Here is a 24,072-nt window from a genome sequence, read left to right on the forward strand (position 1 = left end):
ATTACAGAACAAGAAGATAATAGGTATTAGTAAAAATATTTTCATTCAGGCCAAAAGAATATTAATAGTAATTAAAACATCTTCTCCTTCCTTAGTAACAGAAACCCAAGGCGGATGTTCACTAGCACAGTGTCTGCACAGGTGGGCAGGAGCAGCCTCAAATAATTGCTTTAGCAAAAAGCCTAGTGAAGTGAAAGATTCAGCAAAAGATCTAGATAAGTCCAAGTAAATCATAAGACTGCAAGGAGACAACTTGAAATCTTCAGAGGTTTATGTGATTACTATTAACAGTGTGCTACATCACAGGAAAAAAGTGTTAGTATCACTTGTTTATTATAGTTTTTGTATTTGCAGAGGAGAGAAAATTAAGATTAAAATGCAAAGGATGTTAGAAGAGGAAGGAACCTTATTAACCATATGAAGATGACCACATATTCTGACTTCACTAGGACAGTCTTATATCTTTTTACACAGTTATTAATAGCACCCCATTCCATTCTCAAAAATGTCCTAATTAAATAATAAGCTGCACAATTAGGATATCTATGATAAAATGTCCTCATTTTACCAATAGGGTAAAATTGATTTCTCCTTGACCCAGGCATGCAGGTTGAATGTACAACTAACTACTGAATTCCCAGGCCATTGCTTTGTTCACTTTACCATGCCACCCTCTCAAAGTAAAAGGCTGATAATTTGATAGAAATAGACATATGGGACCTGTTAATTTCACTAAAGGTCAATGCAATGACATCACTAATTTTCAGCTGCCCAAGACATTACAATACACAGACAAGGAAAAAATGTTTTGAATGTGTAAATTGTAGTCTACTATTACCTCCACCCCAAGGGAAAAATTCTCTCATCTTCCACATCTGCTATAGCTCTATTTTTAGCTATATGCCATGGTGGACAACTAGTTGTTTCCAACCCCATGTTAGGCACAAGTGTAACCATCTTGTTTCCAGGCTTAATGTACTTTTGCCGCCACTCATAAGTAAGTACTAGAATTGGAACTAACTTGCCATGGTAAAAATTTTTCAGTTTACAACTGAGGACAGGAATAAATAATTTAAATTATTTTATCTGTCTTCCTTAGAAAATAAAATTGCCAATAATTTTCTTTTGATTGATCTCACCAAATATGTATTTTGATTTTTATTTCAAGTTGTGTAAGAATACAAAAAATTAATTTTTAAATCACAAGCCTAGTTTCTAAGAAGCTAGAGTTCTAATTATATAAATTTGTTAATGGTAATAAAAATCATCTTATTTCCAATTGAAATAAAGACATAATTTACTTAAAAAGTTAAAAAAAAACATGAGCAGTAAAAGAAGTCTGCATATTAAAGACAATTTCTTTGACTTTCTAATATAGAAGATATACCAAACCCATTAAATTACCAAACTAGTTCCAAAATGTCCATAAACACTACTAATCAATCAGTAAAATAGTATTTTACAGAAAGCTTTACATATTAGCAAATGACACCAAATTGTTAGCTTAGGTAGCTAGATATTAATAAAAGAAGGGAGCAAAGGGAATTAGACATTAAGCATTATAAACTAGAGAGCTGAATCAAACACTGGGCCTGCTGCCCTGGGAAGCTATAGCATTCACAGGCTCGTTCGCACGCTCCAGGAGACCCCTCGGCCCTGGGGACGTAGTCCTTGTGCAAGCGCCCAGCAATCGCCTAGCAGGCAAGAAGAGCCTGCCCAGGGAACCGCCAGCTGGTACCAGATTATCGGGATTATCAGGGGAAGGAGGAGGGGAAATTCCTTTGCTGGGCACATGCATAGCAGAAGCCAAGATCGCAAGGGGGAAATCCGTCTATGAAGTACGCGCGGTAGAAAGTAAGATGGCAACCATAGGGGGCAGAGCCTAGCCTGGGGAAAGAATCGGAAAGGACGGGAGACACAGAGCCCGGGAAGAGCCGGGAACGGACTGGGTAAGGGAAGAACTCGTCAGAAGCCCGGGAAAATTGGGACATTGGTTATTCTGAAAGGGTGCCTGGTCCTTCCCAAGCCCGAGATAATATAACCCACGCTTAACAGCAATGGCTCTCTCCAGTAACAGCCGCCTGCCCCATGAGCTCAGGCATTCTCTCTCTATAGCGCCGCCCGCAGCCGCAGCCCGCAGCCCGCAGCCCGCAGCCCGCAGCCCGCAGCCCGCAGCCCGCAGCCGCGAGGGCTCCAAGGGTAGACTGCAAGCGCAGCCTGGGTACAGCAGCGCAGCACCAGCCAGAGCGCAGCCCAGGACAGACTAAGCCAGTCAGATAGGGTCAGAGACTAAACTGGGCTAAGCCTTGGCACAGCACAGAATTTCTGGGCACTGGCCCTATTTCTGGTCCTTCTGAAGACAAGGCTGGACTTTTTACACAGTGGGGGGGAGAGAGATGAGACCCTGGGGAACCTGGGGACATCTCTCCATTTCAACCCCAGTAAATCTTACAGCACACCTCGACCACCCATATGTGGGTCCCCACAAATGCTTTTCTCACAACTCCATGAAAGGACCCCATTTCCACCAGCAACAAAATCACTCCTTCCAAAACAAATTTACTCACTCATTAATAATAAAAACGAATTCACTGATAATTTCTAATGTAAGTCTATTTTGAGCAAAAAAGGGAAATATTTGTTTCTCTTTAAGAAATCCTTGAAGGAATTGTTAAAGCTTTAATGATGTATTTTTAATTGGCATATATTCTGACAAGTTTTTATAATAACGTCAAAGAGTAAATGAGTATGATGTATATATACTTAAGATATATATTTATATATGTGGGTATGTATATGTAAACACACACATATAGCTGAACTAACCATTAATTTATATTTAGTAATTTTTTTCTAAGGAAGGTAGAGTGCCTCCTATATGAAACTAAAGTTAAATGATACTTTAAAAGTAATTCTTGTGCCTTAGGAATTTATGCTAACTATATTTATATCAAAGCATTGGAATCATTATCATAAGTTAATAAGTTATGCATTTTAAAAATTGTTTTCTAGTGAATTTGCATGGATTTAACTACTCTACTAATAAACTCTGTCAAATATCTTTCTGGTCAACAATATATTTGCAAGATTCTTTGGAAAGTTTAAGTACGTAGCCTGTAATTACAAAATAAAAGTCAGGCAACCAGCCCACATGAAACAAACCCCCTTATTTTCACTGCCTCTTTCATCTGTCAAGCTAAAATAAGTAACCAAAGATCTCTTAAATTAATATGATTATAAATTTAGAAACTATCATAACAAAAAAGTATATGGTGACATAAATAAGAACATCTTAACTACACACATACTATCCCTTTACGTCGTGTTCATGTTTGTACAATGATTCTGTGCTAGATTAGGAAATAGTGAGAGTCATAGTAATTCAACAAAAAGACAGAGACTGTTAAAGAAACAAATATTTCCCTTTATTTGATTATATTACATCTACTCTTGGAACATTCAAAATAATTGAAATTCTTAATTTACAGTCTTCTAAATAATGCTATTTAACTGAAAGCCAGTCAGCAAATAGCAACATATATTTTAAAAGTTTACTTGTGGAAAGTAATTTCCACACCAACTCAATTAGTAGGGGATAAGGCAGATTCAGAATTATCAGCATTTGAGAATCAGAACAGTAACAACACTCAACATTTTATCAACAGTGAGTTTGCCTTACTCCTTTGCCAGCTGCACACTGGTAGGTTTTGCTCCAATAGGTATCCCGTACTTGTGCAAAGTGTTAGTCAAAATCTCCCGCATGTCGTTGTTGTAGGAATCAAAGTCAAACACATTCCTAACCACACTGGAGAGGCCTTCGGTGGGAAACTTCTGCATTAAAAAAAATACCTTGTTACGTATGTTATAAAATACATAGTATAAAGATTTATAAAACTGACAGAACAATAACGATCCAATGAACTTTAGCAGATTAATAGCCTTGTCTCATAACCAGATAGGAGGAATATATACATTTTCTCTTTTAATGTTTGCTCTGATGACTTAAGATTTTCCTTTTTAAATAAATATTAGGATTTAAGGGGGCACAGTTCCTTCTCTCAAATGTTAAATCATGTTAGATCAAATGTTAGATCGTGGTGTTCAGTGGCTTCTACTGCTTTCTGAAATCTCCTGACTTAAAAATGAATACCAGATTGAACAAATTAAAAAATACTGTTTAAACAAAGGAGAGCACTGAATATCTATACAGAAATATTTAGAGAAGTCAATGGTCTATGAATAAATGAAAAAAATAACAGAACAAGAAAAGACAGAAAAAAGAAAGTAAAACTATAAAGCACAGAGAAATAAGGAGTAGCAGAGGGAAAGAAAATAAGTATTACTAACAGCTAAATTCACACTAGTGTAAATTTACACTAGTAGTGCCCTCTGGGTCCTTCACTGGCTCTGTCTTTTCTTAAGCACTGATATCTGAGCTGGACTTATCATGGTTTTATAGGCAGAATAAAGCTCTCTATATTTCTTTATAGGTTTTCCTTGGAGGGATGGGGATGGGGCAAAGATGAAGAGTCATGAGGCTATGACTATTAGCTTAAAGTTCATTTTTTTCTTATTTCATAATTATTAAATTTTTATTGAGCATTCTTCAAACTCATCTTAAATGAGTTTGAATAGAAGAATATGATTATATGAGTACAACACCTAGTTTTTTAAACAGTACAAAGTAAAGACAATTTTTAACAAATACTTTATAAATTATAATATACCATCTAATTGTTATGTATAGTTATTTCAACTCTGCATGCTGTACGAACTACCTAATTTCTAAGCAAATTAATTGCTGAATTGAAAATAAATAGACTTATAAACATTATATCTAATCATTAGGTCTAATAATTATCTGTTATAAATAGAATTTACATAGTTTTTTTGTTTGTTTTCTTTACCAAGGTTGATAGACTACCCATTATACATGGCTACAAGGAATTTCATTCTTCTGTTATAAAACTTTCTTGCCGTATTTACAGGTATATAATCAATACTGTTGGTTCCTAGTTTGTTTTCTGTACCTAAGTCTTTTGTTTTCACTCAAATACTATGTGCTTGCTGTATAAAGTCAAATAGTAATAAAGTTTCCCTGCTGTCCCACTCTTTTGTCTGCCCCCCGCCCCCATCCCTCTAAAAAACCCCACCAAATTTCCTGGCTCCTTGGTAATGACCACGGCATAAAACTACCAAACTCAATTCAAAAACTAAACATAAAATGTCCACTGGTCTTCTAGATTTAAAATCTAGATTACAAACACTTCATATTATATCACCTGAATCAGTATAATATTACAGAAACTGAAAGACTTGGTATAAATTAAGCAGTCTAAAAAAAAGATTGATGGCTTCTTTTAAACATTTATGCACAGGCGGTTGCCATACCTGTAAGTGCTTGACTATGTTGACAACTTCTCTGGTAGAATAAGGGTAGTTAATAATCCCCTGGTCAGCTAAGCTCCTCAGCTCTCCAAAGGCAGCCACAAGCTTCTGAAGGATGGGCTCGGGCACATTTGGTCCATACTGCCTGAGCATCTCGAGCTCTGAATGCGGCTTGGGGTTATCAACTGCATGGCAGCTAAAAATATCACCTATAGGGGAAAAAAATTTCACATTCAGCATGCAACTAATCCATTATAATGCCACAGGAAATATACAGTGGTTGTTTAGAGAGCCACTGGTTGCTCACAAAAGCACTGCTATTTTTAAATGTATAAAGCTGTACAGAAAGCCCATCCACAATAGGATGACATAGAGAAGACAGCAAATGACTAAAGAAAAGGAAACCCCACAAATAATAGTTGAATACAATCTCACTGGCAGATACTCAAATATAAACAGCAAAAAAGAGAAACCCTGTGTTTCTGCCATCCCACTCGCTACCCCATAGGCACCCCATGTTAACAGCAGCTCCCTGCACTTACTCTTTTTTTAATGCACACATACAAGCATATATAGCTTTGGTGCTTTATTCCTTTTCCACTCAATTGGAAAATAATCTTCATATGGTTCTGAGACTGCATTTTTAACTTTAACAAATGTTGAATAGCTTGAGAAATTATATACATCCATCTCATATGCAAGTTTTACGTATGCTAAAAAAGGGGAATCGGTATCATCATTCTCTAAATAATTTCTATCTTGTGCAGATTGCTAGAATATACTTTAGAAGTTAGTTTTGGAAAAGTAAACCTACAGAGACAATGTCTAAATCAGAATCAAGAAGAAGGAATGTAGGAACACAAAATATTTCATCTGTAATTTAGGCAACTGAGAATATATTACAAAAATATAACCTATGCTCAAGAGAGATGACTTTCTCATATCAAAAGTTCATACAATTCTACTGATTCATAATCCAGGAGACCAGGGACAAAATGAAGTTAAAGTTGCATTATTTAAGATGTTCATTTTAGAAAGAAAGGACATCTAGATCTTACTTTGACTTAGAAACCATCTGACTCTTTGTTTTATCATTATTATGTATTTATAAAAACAACTGAATAAAATACAAGCCACGACAACTTCAAACTTGTATCTCATATTCTAAATCTGTTAAATACAAATGGGAAGAACAGCTTTTGCTTTTGGGGGGGAAAATCAAATGTAACATTAATATAAAGCTATAATTACCCTTCATTTATTCATTCATCAAATAATTATTAAATGTCTTCCATGTGCTGAGTACTACTCTAGGTACTTTACATATATCAGTGATAAAAAACACAAAAATCCCTGTCCTCATGGAGTTTATTTTCTGGTATAGGGAAATAATAAAAAATAAGTAAAAATGTTAGAAATTCTATGTTTCAAAAAAAAAAGAAAAAACACAGAGTAAAACATCAGAAATGGTGATGGTAGGGAAGTCAGGCAGGCAGGGCTCTTGTCTGCAAAAGCAGATATCGAGGGTAAAAGCATTCCAGGCGAGAATACAGCTAATGCAAAGACCCTAAGGTAAGCATAACCTGGCATGTTCCAGGAAGAGGCGGGAAAGCAGAAACACTGGGATAGAATGAGTGATGGGGAGAGCAGAATAGAAAACGAGGTCAGAGAGATAAGAGGATTTGGGAGGAGTGTAGACATAATCATGTACACATATCCCTCTTGCCTTTTGTTTTTTATTATTTCAAATGGTAGACTACTATATCCACTATTCTGATTTACTATATTTTGAGAATTTTTTTTAATTGGCATGGGTAAACTTATCCCATCTTTTTTTTTTTTTAAAGAGCTGCACAGTATTCTGTGTGGATATAACAGAATTTCTTTATCCAGTCCCATTTGGGTTGTTTCCATTTTTTGCTACTATAAAAAATGCTATATTGCCTATTTTTGTGCTTACATCATTGCATGGGTAATTCCCTTGGATGAATTCCTTGATGTGGAATTGCTACATCAAAAATCCTCCTAGGACACTGAGCCTGTGCATGCCGAGTATGAGAATTACCAGTATTCAGAATTACCTACTTGCCATAGAAAGGAATGTTCTTAAAGGCTCCTGATGATTAAGTTTAGCCCAGGGCCTTCCCAGTCAATGTGAATCAGTATTCCGAGCTGGCCTCCAACCTTTCCATAGTTAAGGGGATGTAACAGAAACCAAACACTAAAAATCATTACTTATTTTGTGTTTTACTTCTAAGATGCCCTAAAGAACAAAGTATAGTGTAATTGTTTAAGAAAACAGGCTCTGGAATCAGAGCCAGGCTTTAACACCCATTATCTAAGTGCCCCTAGAAAAAGTTAATCTCTGTGAATATCAGATCTTCCCTCTAAAACAGGATAGCAAATGCCCTCCCAGGTGGCTGGGATGATGACACAGCAGCATTCAGCGACAACCATTACAGCAGTGTTATGACGACAGTATTATTGCTATTGCTACTGTTTCGTTGTTGTTATCATTATTGCTTTTACCTAAAGTACCGAAGAAATCATTGCCTAGGAAAGGAAATCCAGGTCTGTTGGCCAGAACAATCATCCTAAAATCAGGATGAATCACTATAACATTTTCTCTTCCATTGACATTAGCAGAATCTGAAAAACAAAATTCCTATTTATTCTCTATTGATATTTAATAATTCTTAAGAATACTAAGTTACAGCCTTTAAATAATATAACAAGTAGTCATACTGTACAATTATTTAAAAAAACCTCTAAGAAATCTGGTTATAACAACTTGGTTGCAGAAAAAAACTTTCTTAAGAAAGTATGTGTAAGAACAGAATACTGATAAAGCATATACTAATTATACAGGAACTTGCATTTTTATGTAAGTTCAGTGTACACCTAAAAAAGCAAAGTTGTCCAAATGTACCCTTCAGTACTTAAACTTGGCTTGAGATGCTGTTATTCGTTAAAAAAGAAAAAAAAAAAGGAATCCGTTAACAAGGGATAATCCAAAACACACTCAAGGACAACCCAAACATCCTTTGGTTTTTACCAAATCAGCAGCTGCATCACTTTGCATAGAACCTGCCATTATGCAGCCAAGGAGTGACTCCTGTTCAGACTATATACCCTGAAACTTAATAACACAGAACAAAGGTCCTAAACACAGTCAACTAATCAGCGCAATGATGGTTTCTTTCCAATGAAGAAATTCTACCATAGTTCTTAAACTAAGTAATTTCAAGATTACTGGAGCTTTCTTTGTGCAAATGTTTAAGGTATTAAAGGAACTGGATACTATCACTTAAAAATTGTAGTTGTGAAGCACCTGCAGTTTCATTTGAGTCTATAAGAATCTACACTTGTATACTTTTTTATGACACTGAAAACTAACCTTTCAATGTACCATATAGTCATGCACTAAACAACCAGTAGTTTTCATGTTTGATCTCCATTAATTTTAGTAGTGGCAAATAACAAGGTATGTGGTCACAGGCAAAATTTAGTTAATTAAAATAAAAATGATAAAAAATGAAAATTTAAAAAGCAAACAAAATGAAAAACATAGCCCTAAAAGTGATGCTTTACGAAACCATGTTCAAAAGAGCTTCAGGGTTTAAAATATTGTTTACATTCAAACCTGAGTTTAAAAATTATGATGAACCTTTTACTTCTAGACTGTCTTTCAAAAATGTATCAGAAAATGTAGATGGTTACCAGGATATAATATCACTCCTTATCTACAATTTGTTTCAGCAATTCTTTCTTGCTTTCCATTTCAGTATCCTCATATGCCTCTAACTTAAAGGGCAGGCAGGATTGTATACCTTAGAGTCCAAATGATCTTTCCTAGAGATAGTATTCAGGCTGTCTAACTCAAATTCTCATTTTTCCCATAAATTCACTGTGAAACTGAAATGTTAGAATACTTTTATCAGTACTGAGTTTCCTGGGTTCAGAAACAGCAATCTTATAATGACAATGCCTAAGAAGAACATCTCTGTGGTTACACACTTGAACTTTTTCTAAAACAAAATATCTTTATTGATTTCAGAGAGAGGAAGGGAGAGGGAGAGAGAGAGATAGAAACATCAATGACGAGTCATTGATCGGCTGCCTCCTGCGCACCCTCTACTGGGGATTGAGCCTGAAACCAGGGCATGTAACCTGACTGGAAATCGAACCATGATCTTCTGGATCATAGGTCAATGCTCAAAGGCTGAGCCATGCTGGCAGAGCACATTGTACATTTTTAATGAGGTCTCTTTTACATGTTCTCTTCGAATATTGAAGATTTTAGTTACCAGTCTTAACTTGTTTAGTTACCCTGCTATTGGCTATTTATTTTCAATGGCTAGTTATAGATTTTCAAGCCTTTTCATGACACAAAAATGTTAAATTAGAAACTAGAAAATGTTCTCACATTGCATTAAACAAACTTAATTTTCCTTTATAGTTTAACTGGACTGTTTAGATTCATCTACTACATTTTCTCTAACAACATCAACAAAATAAATAAATAAAAGGAAGACGATAATCCAAAACAGAGGACAACTTCTTCCTGAGGCAGGTGTGTGTGTGTGTGTAATATACCTGTATACACACACCTGTTCACACAAAGGTGATAAATATATGTATAACATAAAATGCCCAGCAAATTTTCTAATTATACTGAGATAATGACATTAATTTTAATATTGTAATAGAAACATGCTAGAGCTTTAAAAAATTCCAGATAACAACCATAAAAGAAAATATATTACACAATAATTGAAAGATGAGTATAGTAAGGATTACATGTTGGTATTCTCAGAGTAGAAAAATTTGAAGCTGATCTGTCCTAAAACTATTATTGAAATTTTCAAAATACTCTCTGGCTACAAAAAATATAAAACTGAGAAAGCTATATTCAGACATACTGATTTTTGTAAATGACTGTCAGTAAGGACAACTTGAACTTACACTTGTTGCTTGGAGATTTATAGCCAGCTAAGGGTGTGACCAAATACCAGGGAAGTAAAAAATTGCATATATTGAAGGAAGAGTTGCTTTTTTATACTCACTTGCAACGATGCGTCTTCCATCTGCTAGAATCATTTCTCCATTTTCTACTAGAGTTTTTAAAATACAGGTGACATTTGTTGGGGCCTTGTCTGCCTCATCTACTACCAGAACATGACCCAACTTTATTGCTTTAACCTTTGAAGACAGAACATTTACCATAAACAAAAATGAAAGCAAACATTTTAAATTTCATCATTCAATACTTGGGATTTATAATAGCTGGTTATGGTTAAGTTATGCACACACAGTCACAAAGAAAGTCAGTAGCAGAGCTGGAGACAAAATTTACAGGTCTCCACAAAAAGCTTCCAACAGTTACTAAACTGCTAACTCTGCCGTAATTACTTTATTTCCCTCTATCAGTATAATTATTCCCATGTTGATAAAGTCTACAACATATTACACACGAGTGTAGGGGAGATTTAAAACAAATATTTTATTCCATTATGCCATGGGGGTGGCATGAGACATTACAACAAATGGTGGATTTTAGAACACTGCATTTGTTATGTCTCTAAAAGAGTATACAATTTTTATAGGTAAGAATGGATTGTGAAGAGGTAGGTATTCAAGACAAAGGGTATCAATGGTCAAACTAAAGAAATCCTGAGGCCTACTGCGAGAAGAGTGAAGCAGAGGTTGAATGTAAGAAAAGAAGAGGGTCTGAAAGGGTAGATCAGGTCTCTGCTACTAAAAAATATGTACTGTCCCTCACTAAGTAATGGGATGTAACTAAAGATATATGAGTTCAGATATGATAAGAATGGAGCCTGGAGCTATACTTTAGGACATTTAATCTGGCAGCAATATGCAGAATTGACTAAAGGGGGATTAGCATAATAATTTGGTCAAAAAATGTTTTGGGGACCTGATTTTAGAGGCGAAAACATGGGGAAAATGGAAATAAAAAGCATCAGACTGATCTCAAGAGTTTTTCAGAGGCATAATCTATATATAGTCTTGGCAACTGATTAGATGGGAAGAGGGGAAAGGAAAAAATAAGAAAACGTCCTAGGTCTTCGGTGACTGAATGAATGGTAACATTATGAAAAGAAAGGTAAAAGCTATGAAAACTCTTTAAAACATTTGGGTAGGAAGAGATACTCAATGAATGTAAATGTAAACCCAAAGATTATATTTTTAAATAGTAAGGAATATCTCATAACATAAAACGGACTAAATCATAAATTTTTCTCATTACATAGTTTTGGCAAATAACTGTAAGGAAATGCAGACTGAAAAATAAGTGATTCCCTCTACAAAAAATATTTTATTCGATATTCTTAAAAAAGTGATAATGACTTTTCTTTTTAATTTCAAGGTAAAAATAAATTGCATTAAAAAAGAAGAGAACTCATACAGCTTCTACCCCCAACCTCAGTCTTCCTTTTCTGTTCAGGGAAAGTTAGGCCCAACCTGGGAGAATTCAGGGAGGAGTTCCTAAAGACTCCAGTCACTGGGGTCTGGACCACAGAGGTTCGTTCTCATGATGGCTTATTCGCGCCATTGCCGCGAAGGCATTATCTACACAGAGGGCTAGGACAGGCAAGCAGGATTTCTTTTGGGCCTTATGTGAGAAGATGAGGAATGGATCTTTCTAGCTGCCCAAAACATTGGGTTAATATGTTATTTATTAAAATCATTTTTAAAAACATCCCAGAAGCATTATCTAATTTCAAACTCTCCTCATATGGGGAAAAAACAGAAAACTATTTTCTTTTTTAAATTCTGGAATGGAAAAGAAATCATTAGAGGATTTCAATCATTACCCTAAATCTCTCACTCTGGAGAGAGAACAGAGTAAGAAACAATGTTATTTTCCCCAAATAACATGCAATTAAATATCCACTCCCCAAATGACATATAAATGAGCTTTCCCGTTAAGACTGAAATATACCGAAATCTATGGGAGGCTCCCCACTCCCCCATCAAAGGCTGAAATACAACTATTATAAAAAAATATATACAGTTGAGAATATTCATATAATTGGATTACTAACCAAAGGTGAGTCTTCATACACAATAAGTCCATCTTTAACAGAAGGCTGAAGAGTAAGGGTTTGTACTGTGGTGTCCCTAAAGTTAGACCAAAACATTTTATAATTAGGAAATAAAATGACAATTGATCATGAATAAAAATACAACAAAGAACATTTCTTATTTTCTTTTTGTTCATCATCCTATTTTTCCCAAAATGAATAAAAATAGCAGGTGAAATTCTGTTCAGCAAGAATACTTTGTAGATGTAAATATAAATTACAAGGGTTTGGGAATTAATCCAGGTTTACAGGTTATCCAAGTTCTTTACTTCTCTTTTTCCTTCCAGATAAAAAGACTGATCGCTTCTCCTTCCCTTGTGACCACTTCACTCCTCAAAATCACTTCCTGAGTGTGAAGAGGAGAAATTTAAAAAAATATGTTTCTATGATATATACATTATTTATATTATTTTAGAATAATTTTGATGGTGAGTTTGGTGATGACTGGAATGTTGACCTGCCAATTAAAGCAAGTCTATGAACTACACATCCTGGCCCTGGCCCAATCAATCTGCCATCACTAGGCAAAAGCCAGACTATCTCACCTCACTCACATTTCTGTGATTGGGGCAATCCATTTTATTTTCTTAAATCTACCTGCTACTATTTACATGACCACCCTCTTTAGATTACAATGTTCAGAAGTATTAATAATAAGCTACCTAGATGCTATATGCGCCTCACATGAGGAAATATGTTCACTCCACCATGAATATTCTTGTCAAAAATGTGAAATGTGTGTTCATAAACTACAGGTGAGAGGTAGGTCCAGACATTTTTAAGGGGATCAATTTTATATCTTCACCTTTTACATATGCTCTATCTTAAAAACAATATCCTATGGCCATCTTGATCACATCACACAGAGAATTAAATGACTTTTAAATGTGAGTAACTCCTTCCTTTACAAGAGTTCAGAGTTGTTTTATCAAACTTATTCAAAATAAAATGTAAAGTTACAATTGTGCTGCTTTGAGTACCTACTATGTGTAAGACACTACCTGGAATGGGAACTTCAGACTTTAGTGCAATAACATACTTCTGAAACTTCTACCCAAATTCCAAATTCTACTATAATAAAATTATAAAATGTGTTATCTATTAGAAAAAAATAAATACATGAAAATCACAAAGAAAACTTCAAATATAAGTTAAGTCAATTTTTTTCATTAGCAAAACATACTTAATCAAAATTAGTCCACTGCTTTGAGAGGCAGTAGAGAGGTGTGGAAAGAGAACTTTGGAATCAGACCAATCAGGATTTAAATTCTAGTTCTTGCCAATTATTGCCATATGACCTTGGGTCCGTAATAAACCCTCCCCCAGGAGGCTCACTGATAGAACACTTGGAAAGCACCTAGCACAGTATATGGCAGATAAAGAGTGCATTTATATGTCAGCTTAACTATTTCTTGTTATCACTATTGCTGCTCTTATGATGGAAAGTTGCTTGTCTGTCTAACTTCTACTTGATCTTCAAGTTTTTTAGCATAGACAGTATTTATAGGAAATGCCCTCATTGACCCTTTTAAGGCCAGGTTAGGTGGCCTTGCTGTCTGTTTCCCCTGAGCCCTGGACCACACCCTGTTTTAGCCTTTAACATCCTATACTGTAGTTTTATTTTAATATCTACCTTTCTACAAAGACTGTAAGATTGAGTGTAGACCACATCTACCTTGATCTAACTTGTCTGTCATCCTGTTCCCAGAATCCAAGGGATGTCTCACTCATTGGAAGAATTTAATAAATATTTATTGAGTAAATGAACGTAAGAATGAAATGAACAAAAATGCTAAATGTTGAAAAATCAACTGTAGCTTACAGTGCCACATACAATATATGCACTTCCAAATTCATTGGATCATGGAACTCTTTTTTTTTTAAATAGATAATCTGGAACTACAGAACTCACTTGTGTAATAGTTGAGTTTGATTAAGGCTAATTCACTTAGAGATAGGAATCTTCCTTATTCATTTATAAGTAAGTGTTGCAAAGTACAGTCATGTTGAGGAGTACATTTAGGGTTCACTAGTCAAGGGTTTGAGGGGCAGATTTTTGATGTCCATCATGGACTCCAGTTGAGCTGAATTTCACTTATTATTGTAGCAGGTAACTTCTGCATCAGAGTCTTCATTTACCAGGGTGTCAGCAGGTATGCTGGCAATACAACTACTGACATTTAGAACTTCTAGACAACCTGCCCTATTCGCAGCTAGCTTGAAAGGCTTCTCCCTCTAACTTGACCAAATGGTGACTGACTTCTTTAATTAATTCCCTGGCAGTCTGGCACACTGCCTTCCCCGACCCCTATTCCAAGCTCCCAACCCCATAATCCAGGACTTGGTGCTAGTTCCATGATCTACTGCTTCCTAAGGCCCTAGCACTACACCTTACAAAGAATCTATTACTACACTTTAATCTTCACTAAAATTCAAATTAAAATGTGTCTAAAATAAAGCCCTGAGGGATGTTAAAGAAAGTGAAAATATATTATGACAATTTATTGGAGCTTAATAACTTTTAGTATGAATAAAATGTTTCTTATACAATATAATAATATATGGTCATATGTTCATTTTCTATATTCCCGGGTCTTATAAGTTTACTGTAGGAAGTAGTTTATGCTATCTTTTACTAAAAATTAATTTTTAGAGTTTATAAAAACCAAGAGCAGGATTTAATTAATATTACTTAAATTCACTGTTAATATTCTAGCAATACAGAGGGGGTGGGTGAAGAAGAGAAAATGATGTGTTCACACGGATTTTTATAGTAATATAGTGAATTTCTCACTTCAGCTGTCACGTATTTAATGGACAACAACATGACACCTTCCAGCATCAAAATGGAAAAAGGAACTCTTGTATCATTGTTGGTAGAAAGGAAATTCAGTTATCTTAATAATTATAGTGCTTCATAGCAGATTAAGAATAGGAAATTCACCTGGCCAGGCGTGGCTCAGCGGTTGAGCATCGACCTAGGATCCAGGTGATCGGGGTTCGATTCCAGGTCAGGGCACATGCCCGGGTTGCGGGCTCGATCCCCAGTGAGGGGCGTGCAGGAGGCAGCCGATCAGTGACTCTCTCATCATTGATGTTTCTATCTCTCTCTCCCCCACTCCTTTCCTCTCTCTGAAATCAATAAAGATATGTTTAAAAAAAAAAAAAAAAAAAGAATAGGAACTTCAAGCTGAATTCCAACTTTAAAAGGCAAAATTAAGCTGGCTGGTTGGTCAGTGGTTAGAGCATCAGCCTAGGCACTGAAGGGTCACAGGTTCAATTCCCAGTCAAAGGCATGTACCTGGGTTGCAGGTTCAGTTCCTGGCCCTGGTCCAGGTACCTGTGGGAGGCAACCAATCGCTCTCTCTCTCTCTCTTCTTTCCTCCCTCCCTTCCACTCTCTCTAAAAATCAATGGAAAAAAAATATTCTCGGGTAAGGATTAACAACAACAACAAAAAAGGCACTTAAAATTGCTCTACAATACTTGAATCCTGATAGCATACAACTTGTGAAATTAAAACTATAAGCACAAATCAGATGACTTCCAAAAGGGACTGCAAATGAAGATAAACACAAATGGGAATTTATAAGATAAAAAGGATTTTTATTCTGTTCTTGTTATTGATCCTTTGTCTTATACATGAAAAGAAATGCAAAGGCTAGTAAAATACATAAAATGAAAATTAACTTTAAAAAGTAGGTTGGCTTATATTCTACCAAGTTTCCCTGAATATATAAGAGTAGAAAACAATCCACTGTCTTCTGCATAGTACTTAATACAAAAAGGACGATTGATTTACAAATATCCTATAATATTATAAACTTTAACTTTACTTCCTAAGTGGTCAGGTGACCACTGTTGTCACAGGTGGCATATGAATTGACTCTTAAAAGCTGATTCTTTTTCAGAGTATTTGATTAAAATGATTGCTCTGTATGTATAAGCATCGTGGATCAAAGAAATTAATTTTCCACACAAATAAGCAATAACCTTAGGAGAACATCTTATTTGCTACCATTTCCATTCTATTATGATTTGTTCCTCTCAGGAACAGCTTTGAAACATAAGCTTATAAAAGTTTAAATAGAGTCAATAATTTCAACACTACTGGGAGAAGAAAAGTTAAAACATCTAGTCACATTTCCTCAGTCTAAGGTTTAACAAAGATATGGCTTCCCAGTACACAACAGTTACCAGAACGCTTGATGAACTAATTAGAATGTGCCACTAACTGCTGGCACTTATGTTTGCACCAATTGTTCTCACTTCTTACTATTTTACAAACTAAAGCTGTCCATCAATGAAAGCCTGTGTCAAAAGGAGGCTACTCAAAGAAATATGGTGCTAAACTGTAGTCTTCTTTAAATCTGTGACTTTGAAGTTTTTAAAAATTGGAGTAATTAATGTTTCAATAGTAATTTTAAATGATTTCAGAAGCAATAAAAATAATTAGCTTGTATAAGGACTAGGTTTTTTGTTTGTTTGTTTTTAGTCAAAATAAGGGAAGAAAATTGGCTTCTAGAGAGCAGGCACAATCTGTTCTGACATGCTGCTTGTGAAGGTACATTAAGCTAATATCCTCTAATTTATTAAGGAGCAAAAGATCTCAAAGCAGTCATGTTTATTTTGAGGATGATATCTTAGTGAGCTCTATTTTAATTGGTTTATGGTTATTTTCTCTTAGAAAAACAATGATAATTAAACATAAGAGTGAAGGAAGAAATAGAAACAGTTTCAAATAACTGACAAGAATCTTCTCTAACTTTTTGGTTCACTAAAATAAATATGGCTATAGCAAGAGTCCACTCATTAATATAAGCCAAACATGAGAAAGGAGAGATATGATATGGCATGTAGGAAGTATGTAACAAATTTAAGAATTTTTTGATGTTTACAAACATTCTGGGCTCTCTACTGAATAGCAGTACACCACCTTCCTGCTCTGCCTATAAACAGCAAATTCATTTCACCACGTTGGAAAAGAAACTGCCCCAGGCCCTCACACAGAAACAGTTATTATTACAAGCAGTGTTGCCATCTAATACAAAAAGAGGAAGAAACAAATAAGCTATAATTACCACAGTGAAAATTAAAAACCAGCAGTGACCTAAATCTGAATCCTCCTAGTTTGGTCAATTGCTTACCCTCCTGAAGCCCAAGATTACTCATCTCTACATAGGGGATAGAACACATGAGGCAATATAGTAGAATAAAAGGTAAGGAAGATAAAAGTGGAGAGAGAAATAGTATTACAGTATGTGCTTTGAGTGTTTTGAGGGAAAAGTCCTTTTAGTAAGATAAGTAAAATATAATTTCTACCAAAGTAAAAAGATTCCACCTCTTAAAATAGTTGCTGTAGAGGACAAGTAGTTTATGTAGTAGTCAATCAATCACTCATCACTAATATATCCAGATGCAGAAAATCCTAACAAACCATAAAAAGAAGAAGACATTAGGGGGATATTTGTGAGAGGAAGTCTACTGTGATGTAACACTTTTCTCTTCAGAGGCAGGTTCTTGCTGGGAAGAGCAGGTAAAAAATAGCAACAACAAAACAACCATCTGATGGAAGCCAAACATTTCAAAAGATGCTCACTTTTCAAAATCTGCTTACCCTCCCACTGCATCTAGCAATCCTCCAATATTCAAAGCCATGTGATAATCAAGTCTTTTAACAAACTCTGAAAGTTTGGTAAGCTGTCTAGCTTTCAAAAGGAAAACAAATCTACTAAAATGATATACTGAAAAACTCAATCTATTAACTTTACTCTGAAAACTAGCTTTCTGACCTGATAAATTTTAGAGACTCAACAAAATGACCTAATTTCTTTGTAGAAACTTTATTCATTCTTTTCCAGACAAAAAAGATATACAGTGTGCAGATTCTTTGTTCTCCTTTTTCCCTGCCATCAAAAACTATATTTTCTAAAGTTTTTTAAGAGGAGTAGAAGAATGAAATGCAGATTAAAATACAAATTTGATGAGCATGCAAAGATGCACACACAGATGAAATCGGAATGTGAGGCTGGTGAATACTGTGTCCACTAGATAAATCTTTATAAAAAAATATAGTATCTAGTAATTTATATATTTTTTTAAAAGATTCACCACTGGGTAACAACATAAAAGTATTACAAAGAATCAAAATTTAATAAGTGACCACTTTTATAATATCAGGACATTCCAGAATCATTCATTCAACAAATATTTATTGAACAGCTACTTAATGGCCCTGCTTTAGATCCTGAACAAGTATCTGTGAACAAAACAGGTAAAATTCCTTCCACTAATGAGCTTAAATCAGCGATTTTCAACTGTTGTGCCACAAGAATTTAAAAAAAATATATATATCTTTATTGATTTCAGAGACAGAGGAAGGGAGAAAGAGAGAGAGAGACAGAAACATCAATGATGAGAGAGTCATTGATCGGTTGCCTCCTGCATGCCCCAGACTGGAGATCAAGCCCACAACCTGGGCATGTGCCCTGACCGGGAATCGAACCTCCATCGCCTGGATCCTAGGTCGATGCTCAACCGCTGGGCCACGCCTGGATGGGCACAAGAATTTTTAAAACATGCAATACCTGACTATTTAGTCAGGGGCACTGACCTCTTTTTCCTCAGATTGTCAAATAAAAAAAACAACAGCCAACACAACAAAGTCCAGTGTGAATGAATAAAAATTATACCTATTTTTTGGTGTGCTGCAGAATTTTAGTAATTAGTTTATGTGCGCCATGAGGTGGAAAAGGTTGAAAATCTCTGACTTAGATTTATAGTATATTTAAGTGGACTTACTAATTGGACCATGCTAATAATGTACCACCTCTGGTACAGTATGAACTAGATGTTGCATAAGATTAAATATAAAAATAGTATCCACAGGCAATTCAAAGAAAAAACTAAAATATGTACTTCTGATCACCACACGATGACAGCGAGCCTGCTGCTACTTGAGTCCACCAGAAAAAGCATCTCCGTGAAGCTGGTTAGGCATGTCTGTTTTGGTTAATAACCCCAAATACATTTTTCATGTAATACTACCTAAAACTTACTATGTAAGTTGAGTTTTGTATATCTCTTAATATTATTTGATACATTATAATCTGTGAATCATTTTCTTCATTTCTAGTTATATATCAAGTGGAAAAAATTCCCAGTGCTCCAGTTTTAAGTTTATCACACTTCAACTGCTTGAGTCAAACAGAAAGTATGTAAACAAGCATTATAGTTGGAGAATTCTTAACTTAAAGAAAATCTATGTTTAAGCTTTCTGTAATTTGCCTATTGTAATTTTTATGATAGATTTTCTTAAAGGAAAACACCACTACATCATAAAAAAAATAATGTATATTGCCTTCAACTCCAGCCTGTCTTCCAGTGTCATCTTAATGGCAGAGAAGGAACAAATACCACCGAAGAATTAGAGGGCGGAGGACCAAAGAGGCCCTCTAAGCACGTTCTTTGTCATCTTTGTTTTATCTTAAAGTCTGGTGGAGATTCTGAACGCTATTCCATAATATACCCAGTTGTTTCCTTACAAAAATGTTTCAGTCACCACTAGGAAAACAGGAACAGGGAGCTGCTGTCCTGAGCCAACACCTTCTGGAGACTGGGTTGAGCTGAAGACAGCTGATACTGCACAGCAAGTTCCGCATCTGGCTGGCTTTCTCCTCTGGTATCTATCATGTTTCTTGAACCCAAAATTAAATAAATGAGTGATTTAAATGGCAACTGTACTTTTCGTTGCTTTATGCACTGGATGTTCATAAAGTGTCAGGATGTTCACTGCAGAGAGTCACCAGATGATGTTGAGAAGGCTGTATGCACAGCATCTTCAGCCTGTGCTGCTGGGCATTTCAACCGCATTGTTTAAAGATATCAAATAGCCATGTTATCTTAGGAATGAAAAGTTCTTTCATCTCTTGGGCAATCTCTTCTACCCTTTCAGGATGAATATAAGGGTGTGGTTTGTTTGTCCTATTCTGTCATTTGAGTTTAGGTATTATTGCTATTTATTTAAGGTTATTCAGAAAATCTCCAAAACCACACAAAAAGAGAAAATTACTTAATACATAGATGAAACTTTTTTTTAAAAGACATGATTATACAGACAAAAGACTAGAAATAGGCTAGTGTCCATCAATGCTACTCAAATGTCAGTCATCTGAGGGAGGCTGTCCTAGCCAACCTATTAAAAATCTTAAACCCCGTGCCTGCCCCCTTCTCTGCTTTATCTTTTTTCCATGGAACAACACTAAGAGATGTACTATGTATTTCATTCTCTCATTCATTCTCTCTCTCTTAACAGCAACTAGAATGTACACATGAAGACTGGGGTTTTAGCTCTTTTGCTCTAAGGTATCATTCATGCTTAGAAGAGTGACCAGCATATTAACAGATGCTCAATAATGTTTGTTGAGAGGATGCATTCTAGTCAGCTACTTCAGTTATGTACCCTGAGGCTGTACTGAGTAACTGGTTGCTCTTAAAGTATTGTGCATACCTGTGTATACTTCTCCTGGAAAGTGTTTTCTTCCCTTCCCCCGTCTTTGCCTGACAAAGCATTAAGGCCCATTCCTTAAAGTCTCAGCTCAAATGTGGCCTCCTCTTTGAAGCATTCCTTATTGCTCACTTCTATTCTCCCAGTTGAAATAACTGTTCCATAGAAAGTATTTTATACTTAACCATTTTAGTTGTTCATATAACTGTCCCCTTACAAAGAATATCAGCTATAGATGAGGGGATATCATCTTTTTTTATATGCCTAGTGCCTATTACCATGCCTCATACCTTCTAAGTATGCAATAAATGCTTGCCCTAAGAATGAATGAATGCATGAATATATTAAACAAATATATGTACTGCTAGTGGTAAAGCAGATTATTAAGCATGAAATGTTATAATATGAATAATTCAGAGATACTGTTCTCAAGAAGCTCACATGACAGGGAACTAGATATAAGACAAATATAATTCATGTCAGAAGGTGATAAGGGCTATACTAGAAATAAAAACAAAGTTCAGTGGGGAAAAAGAGGAGAAGGCAATTAATTCTGACTGAGAGAACCAGGTTTCAGTGATTGAAAATGATTTTAATTGGCTGGGCTGAGTAGAAGGTGCTTCAGGCAGAGGGACACACAAACATGTAGAAATCTGGAGGTACCAGAGGAGTTGGGAACATTGAGTATGTCTAGAATCTACATAGTGTGGAGGGGAGTGGACCTGGATAGGGTGAGTCAAAGTGTATAGTTTTCTTAAATATCACACTCAAGAAATGGAGGACCAATCACCTGTCCATTTCAGACAGAATTCTTACTGGACATCTCAAAGATGGATGGGAAGGACATATTAATTCATTTTTTACTGTATGTGTATCGAATGTCCACTGTACCCCAGACATCATGCTGGAAGGAAAGTTCAAAGACATATCCCTGCCTTAAGGAGAGCTCACTGTCTGGAAGGGGAGACAGAGGTGGGCGTGTGTAACCGTGATAAAGAGTGACATGTACAACAGCACAGCCTGTTCTAGGCCAGTAGCTCTAAACGTACTATCAATAAGAGTTTTCTTTTAAGAAGATACATTCTAAAATATAGAAAAATAAAAATGAAAAATGAGCTAAAGATGAAAACAAGGCCTTAAAAACAGTTTTAGATTTTGTTAATGATACAAAAAATTTTTGTTTTCATTAAAAACTGAAGATGGCTTTCTGGAGAGAACAATGTGGTTGACACACTTTATTGTTGGTGTGATTTAAAGGTCTCGTCCAAATCCAGTTTATCTTTTACTTGTTTTAATGGCTAGTATAGCTGGAAAAGAGTTCTAATGAAGATCTAAACAGCAGAAGCACAATACTGCACTCCCTATAGCTCAACATAAATTTCATTTATCAAACATACAAAGGTTTTTATTACAATTAGGCTCGGAAATTTCCATCTTTCCTGATGTCAATCAGTGATTTTACAAATTAATTGGATAGTGCCACATTTTATATTTTGAACAAATGAATCACTGAAATTCTTCATTTATAAGATTTTAAACATGTTAGGAAATTGTATTTCAAATTGTTTTAGTGTGCAGACATGAGACATTTTAGGGGTGTATAATCTATTTCTATATTTCATACTTCTGACACCAAATGTGTGGGTTTTCCACACTCAGCTACTCTCTTGATTCTCTGCAGACACAAGTCGATTCATTTCTCACTACCTACCCAGTGGAGTTAGCGCACACCCCACAGATTAAAGGTTCATTCCCACAAAATTACCCCCAGTTCAGATGCCAATTGCAAGTCTGGGCTTCCCATACTTCTGATGTACTAGCTATAAACCAGGGGTTCCCATTACCCCCTTCTAGGTTCCATAATTTGCTAGCACAGCTTACAGAACTCAGAAAGGCCTTTTACTTACTAAGGTTGGCTTATTATAAGGGCTACAACTCAGGAATAGCCCAATTTCAGAGCTGCACAGAGCAAGTTATACGGGGAGAGGAGGAGGAATGTGCAGTGCTTCCATGGTGCCCTCGAGGGGTGCACCATCCTCCTAGCTTCGCAACGAGTACCAACCTGGAAGCTCTCCCAATTCCACTGTTTAGGATTTTTATCAAGGTAGGTGTGACTGATTAAATCAATGGCCATTGTTGATTAACTTAACCTTCAGTGGGTCTCCTCTCTCCTTCCCAGAGGTGGGGGTGGGGGTGGGGGGTGAAGCTGAAAGTTCCAACCCTCTAATCATATGGTTGGTTCCTCTGGCAACCTGCCCCCATTCTGAAGCTATCTAGGAGCCCTAGAGTCACCTTAGTAGCAAAATAAAATACTCTTATCACTACAGAGATTCCATGAGTCTTAGAACTGAGAATGAAAATCAAATATTGTATCAAAAAACACCTCTAAAACTCAGGAAATGACAAGGGTTTTAGAAGCTCCTGTGCCAGGAATAAAGGCCAAATATATATATTTTATTATAATATTATAGGGTGACATACATTATTTTCATTCACAATAACTTAATAATTACAATGGTTACAAACATCTGATTTTAAAATGCTCTCTCTAGAGATTTAGTCTAAAGGAGTTATTTTCTCCTTTACTGCTAAAGCATGGCCTTCACCTCAAAGGATCAAATTAAAAATTTGTTTTTAATTTTTAAAATATCTGTGATATAACATTTCTCTAGCAGCCAATTAACACACAGAGGGAGCAATAAAATGTGAACTCTTGACTTCGTAAAAGACAAATTGTGTAAGTTTGACAGATCTTTTAAATACTATGAGATTATAAGTGAGACTGTAGTTAAGATTTTCATGGTCAGTTCCTATCTCATTACAAAATATTGCAATAAGTCTGGCTTTGCTTTAAGGGTCTTGTTTTTATGCTATATCAAACTGGAGACATCCTATATAGAGCTTGTACAAGACTACTTTCTACTTCTTTATGGCAATGCTTTGTTTTGAATCCTTAAGTATTAATAACAGTATTCAAGTAAGACAGCAGCAGAATTTTTAAGTCCTTGGTAGAAAATGATATTCAATTATATACACTGCCACTGAAAGCTGGTAAAAAAAAAAAAAAAAATCA

General features: G+C 35.5%; 1 protein-coding gene across 1 annotated transcript in view; it reads right to left on the reverse strand.

Annotated features, from left to right (window-relative positions):
* Positions 1–24,072, reverse strand: part of VWA8 (von Willebrand factor A domain containing 8) — a 331,062-nt gene that overhangs the window by 141,434 nt on the left and 165,556 nt on the right. The window contains exons 22-26 of the mRNA XM_081127980.1: positions 12,456–12,531; positions 10,455–10,590; positions 7,918–8,037; positions 5,392–5,597; positions 3,680–3,831 (exon numbers count right to left, since the gene is read on the reverse strand). Of these exons, the coding sequence (XP_080984106.1) occupies positions 3,680–3,831; positions 5,392–5,597; positions 7,918–8,037; positions 10,455–10,590; positions 12,456–12,531 (690 nt within the window). The remainder of the gene's footprint in view (positions 1–3,679; positions 3,832–5,391; positions 5,598–7,917; positions 8,038–10,454; positions 10,591–12,455; positions 12,532–24,072) is intronic.

The sequence above is a fragment of the Miniopterus schreibersii genome, assembly GCF_964146895.1.
Source record: "Miniopterus schreibersii genome assembly, chromosome: 2".
Classification (NCBI taxonomy): Eukaryota; Metazoa; Chordata; class Mammalia; order Chiroptera; family Miniopteridae; genus Miniopterus; species Miniopterus schreibersii.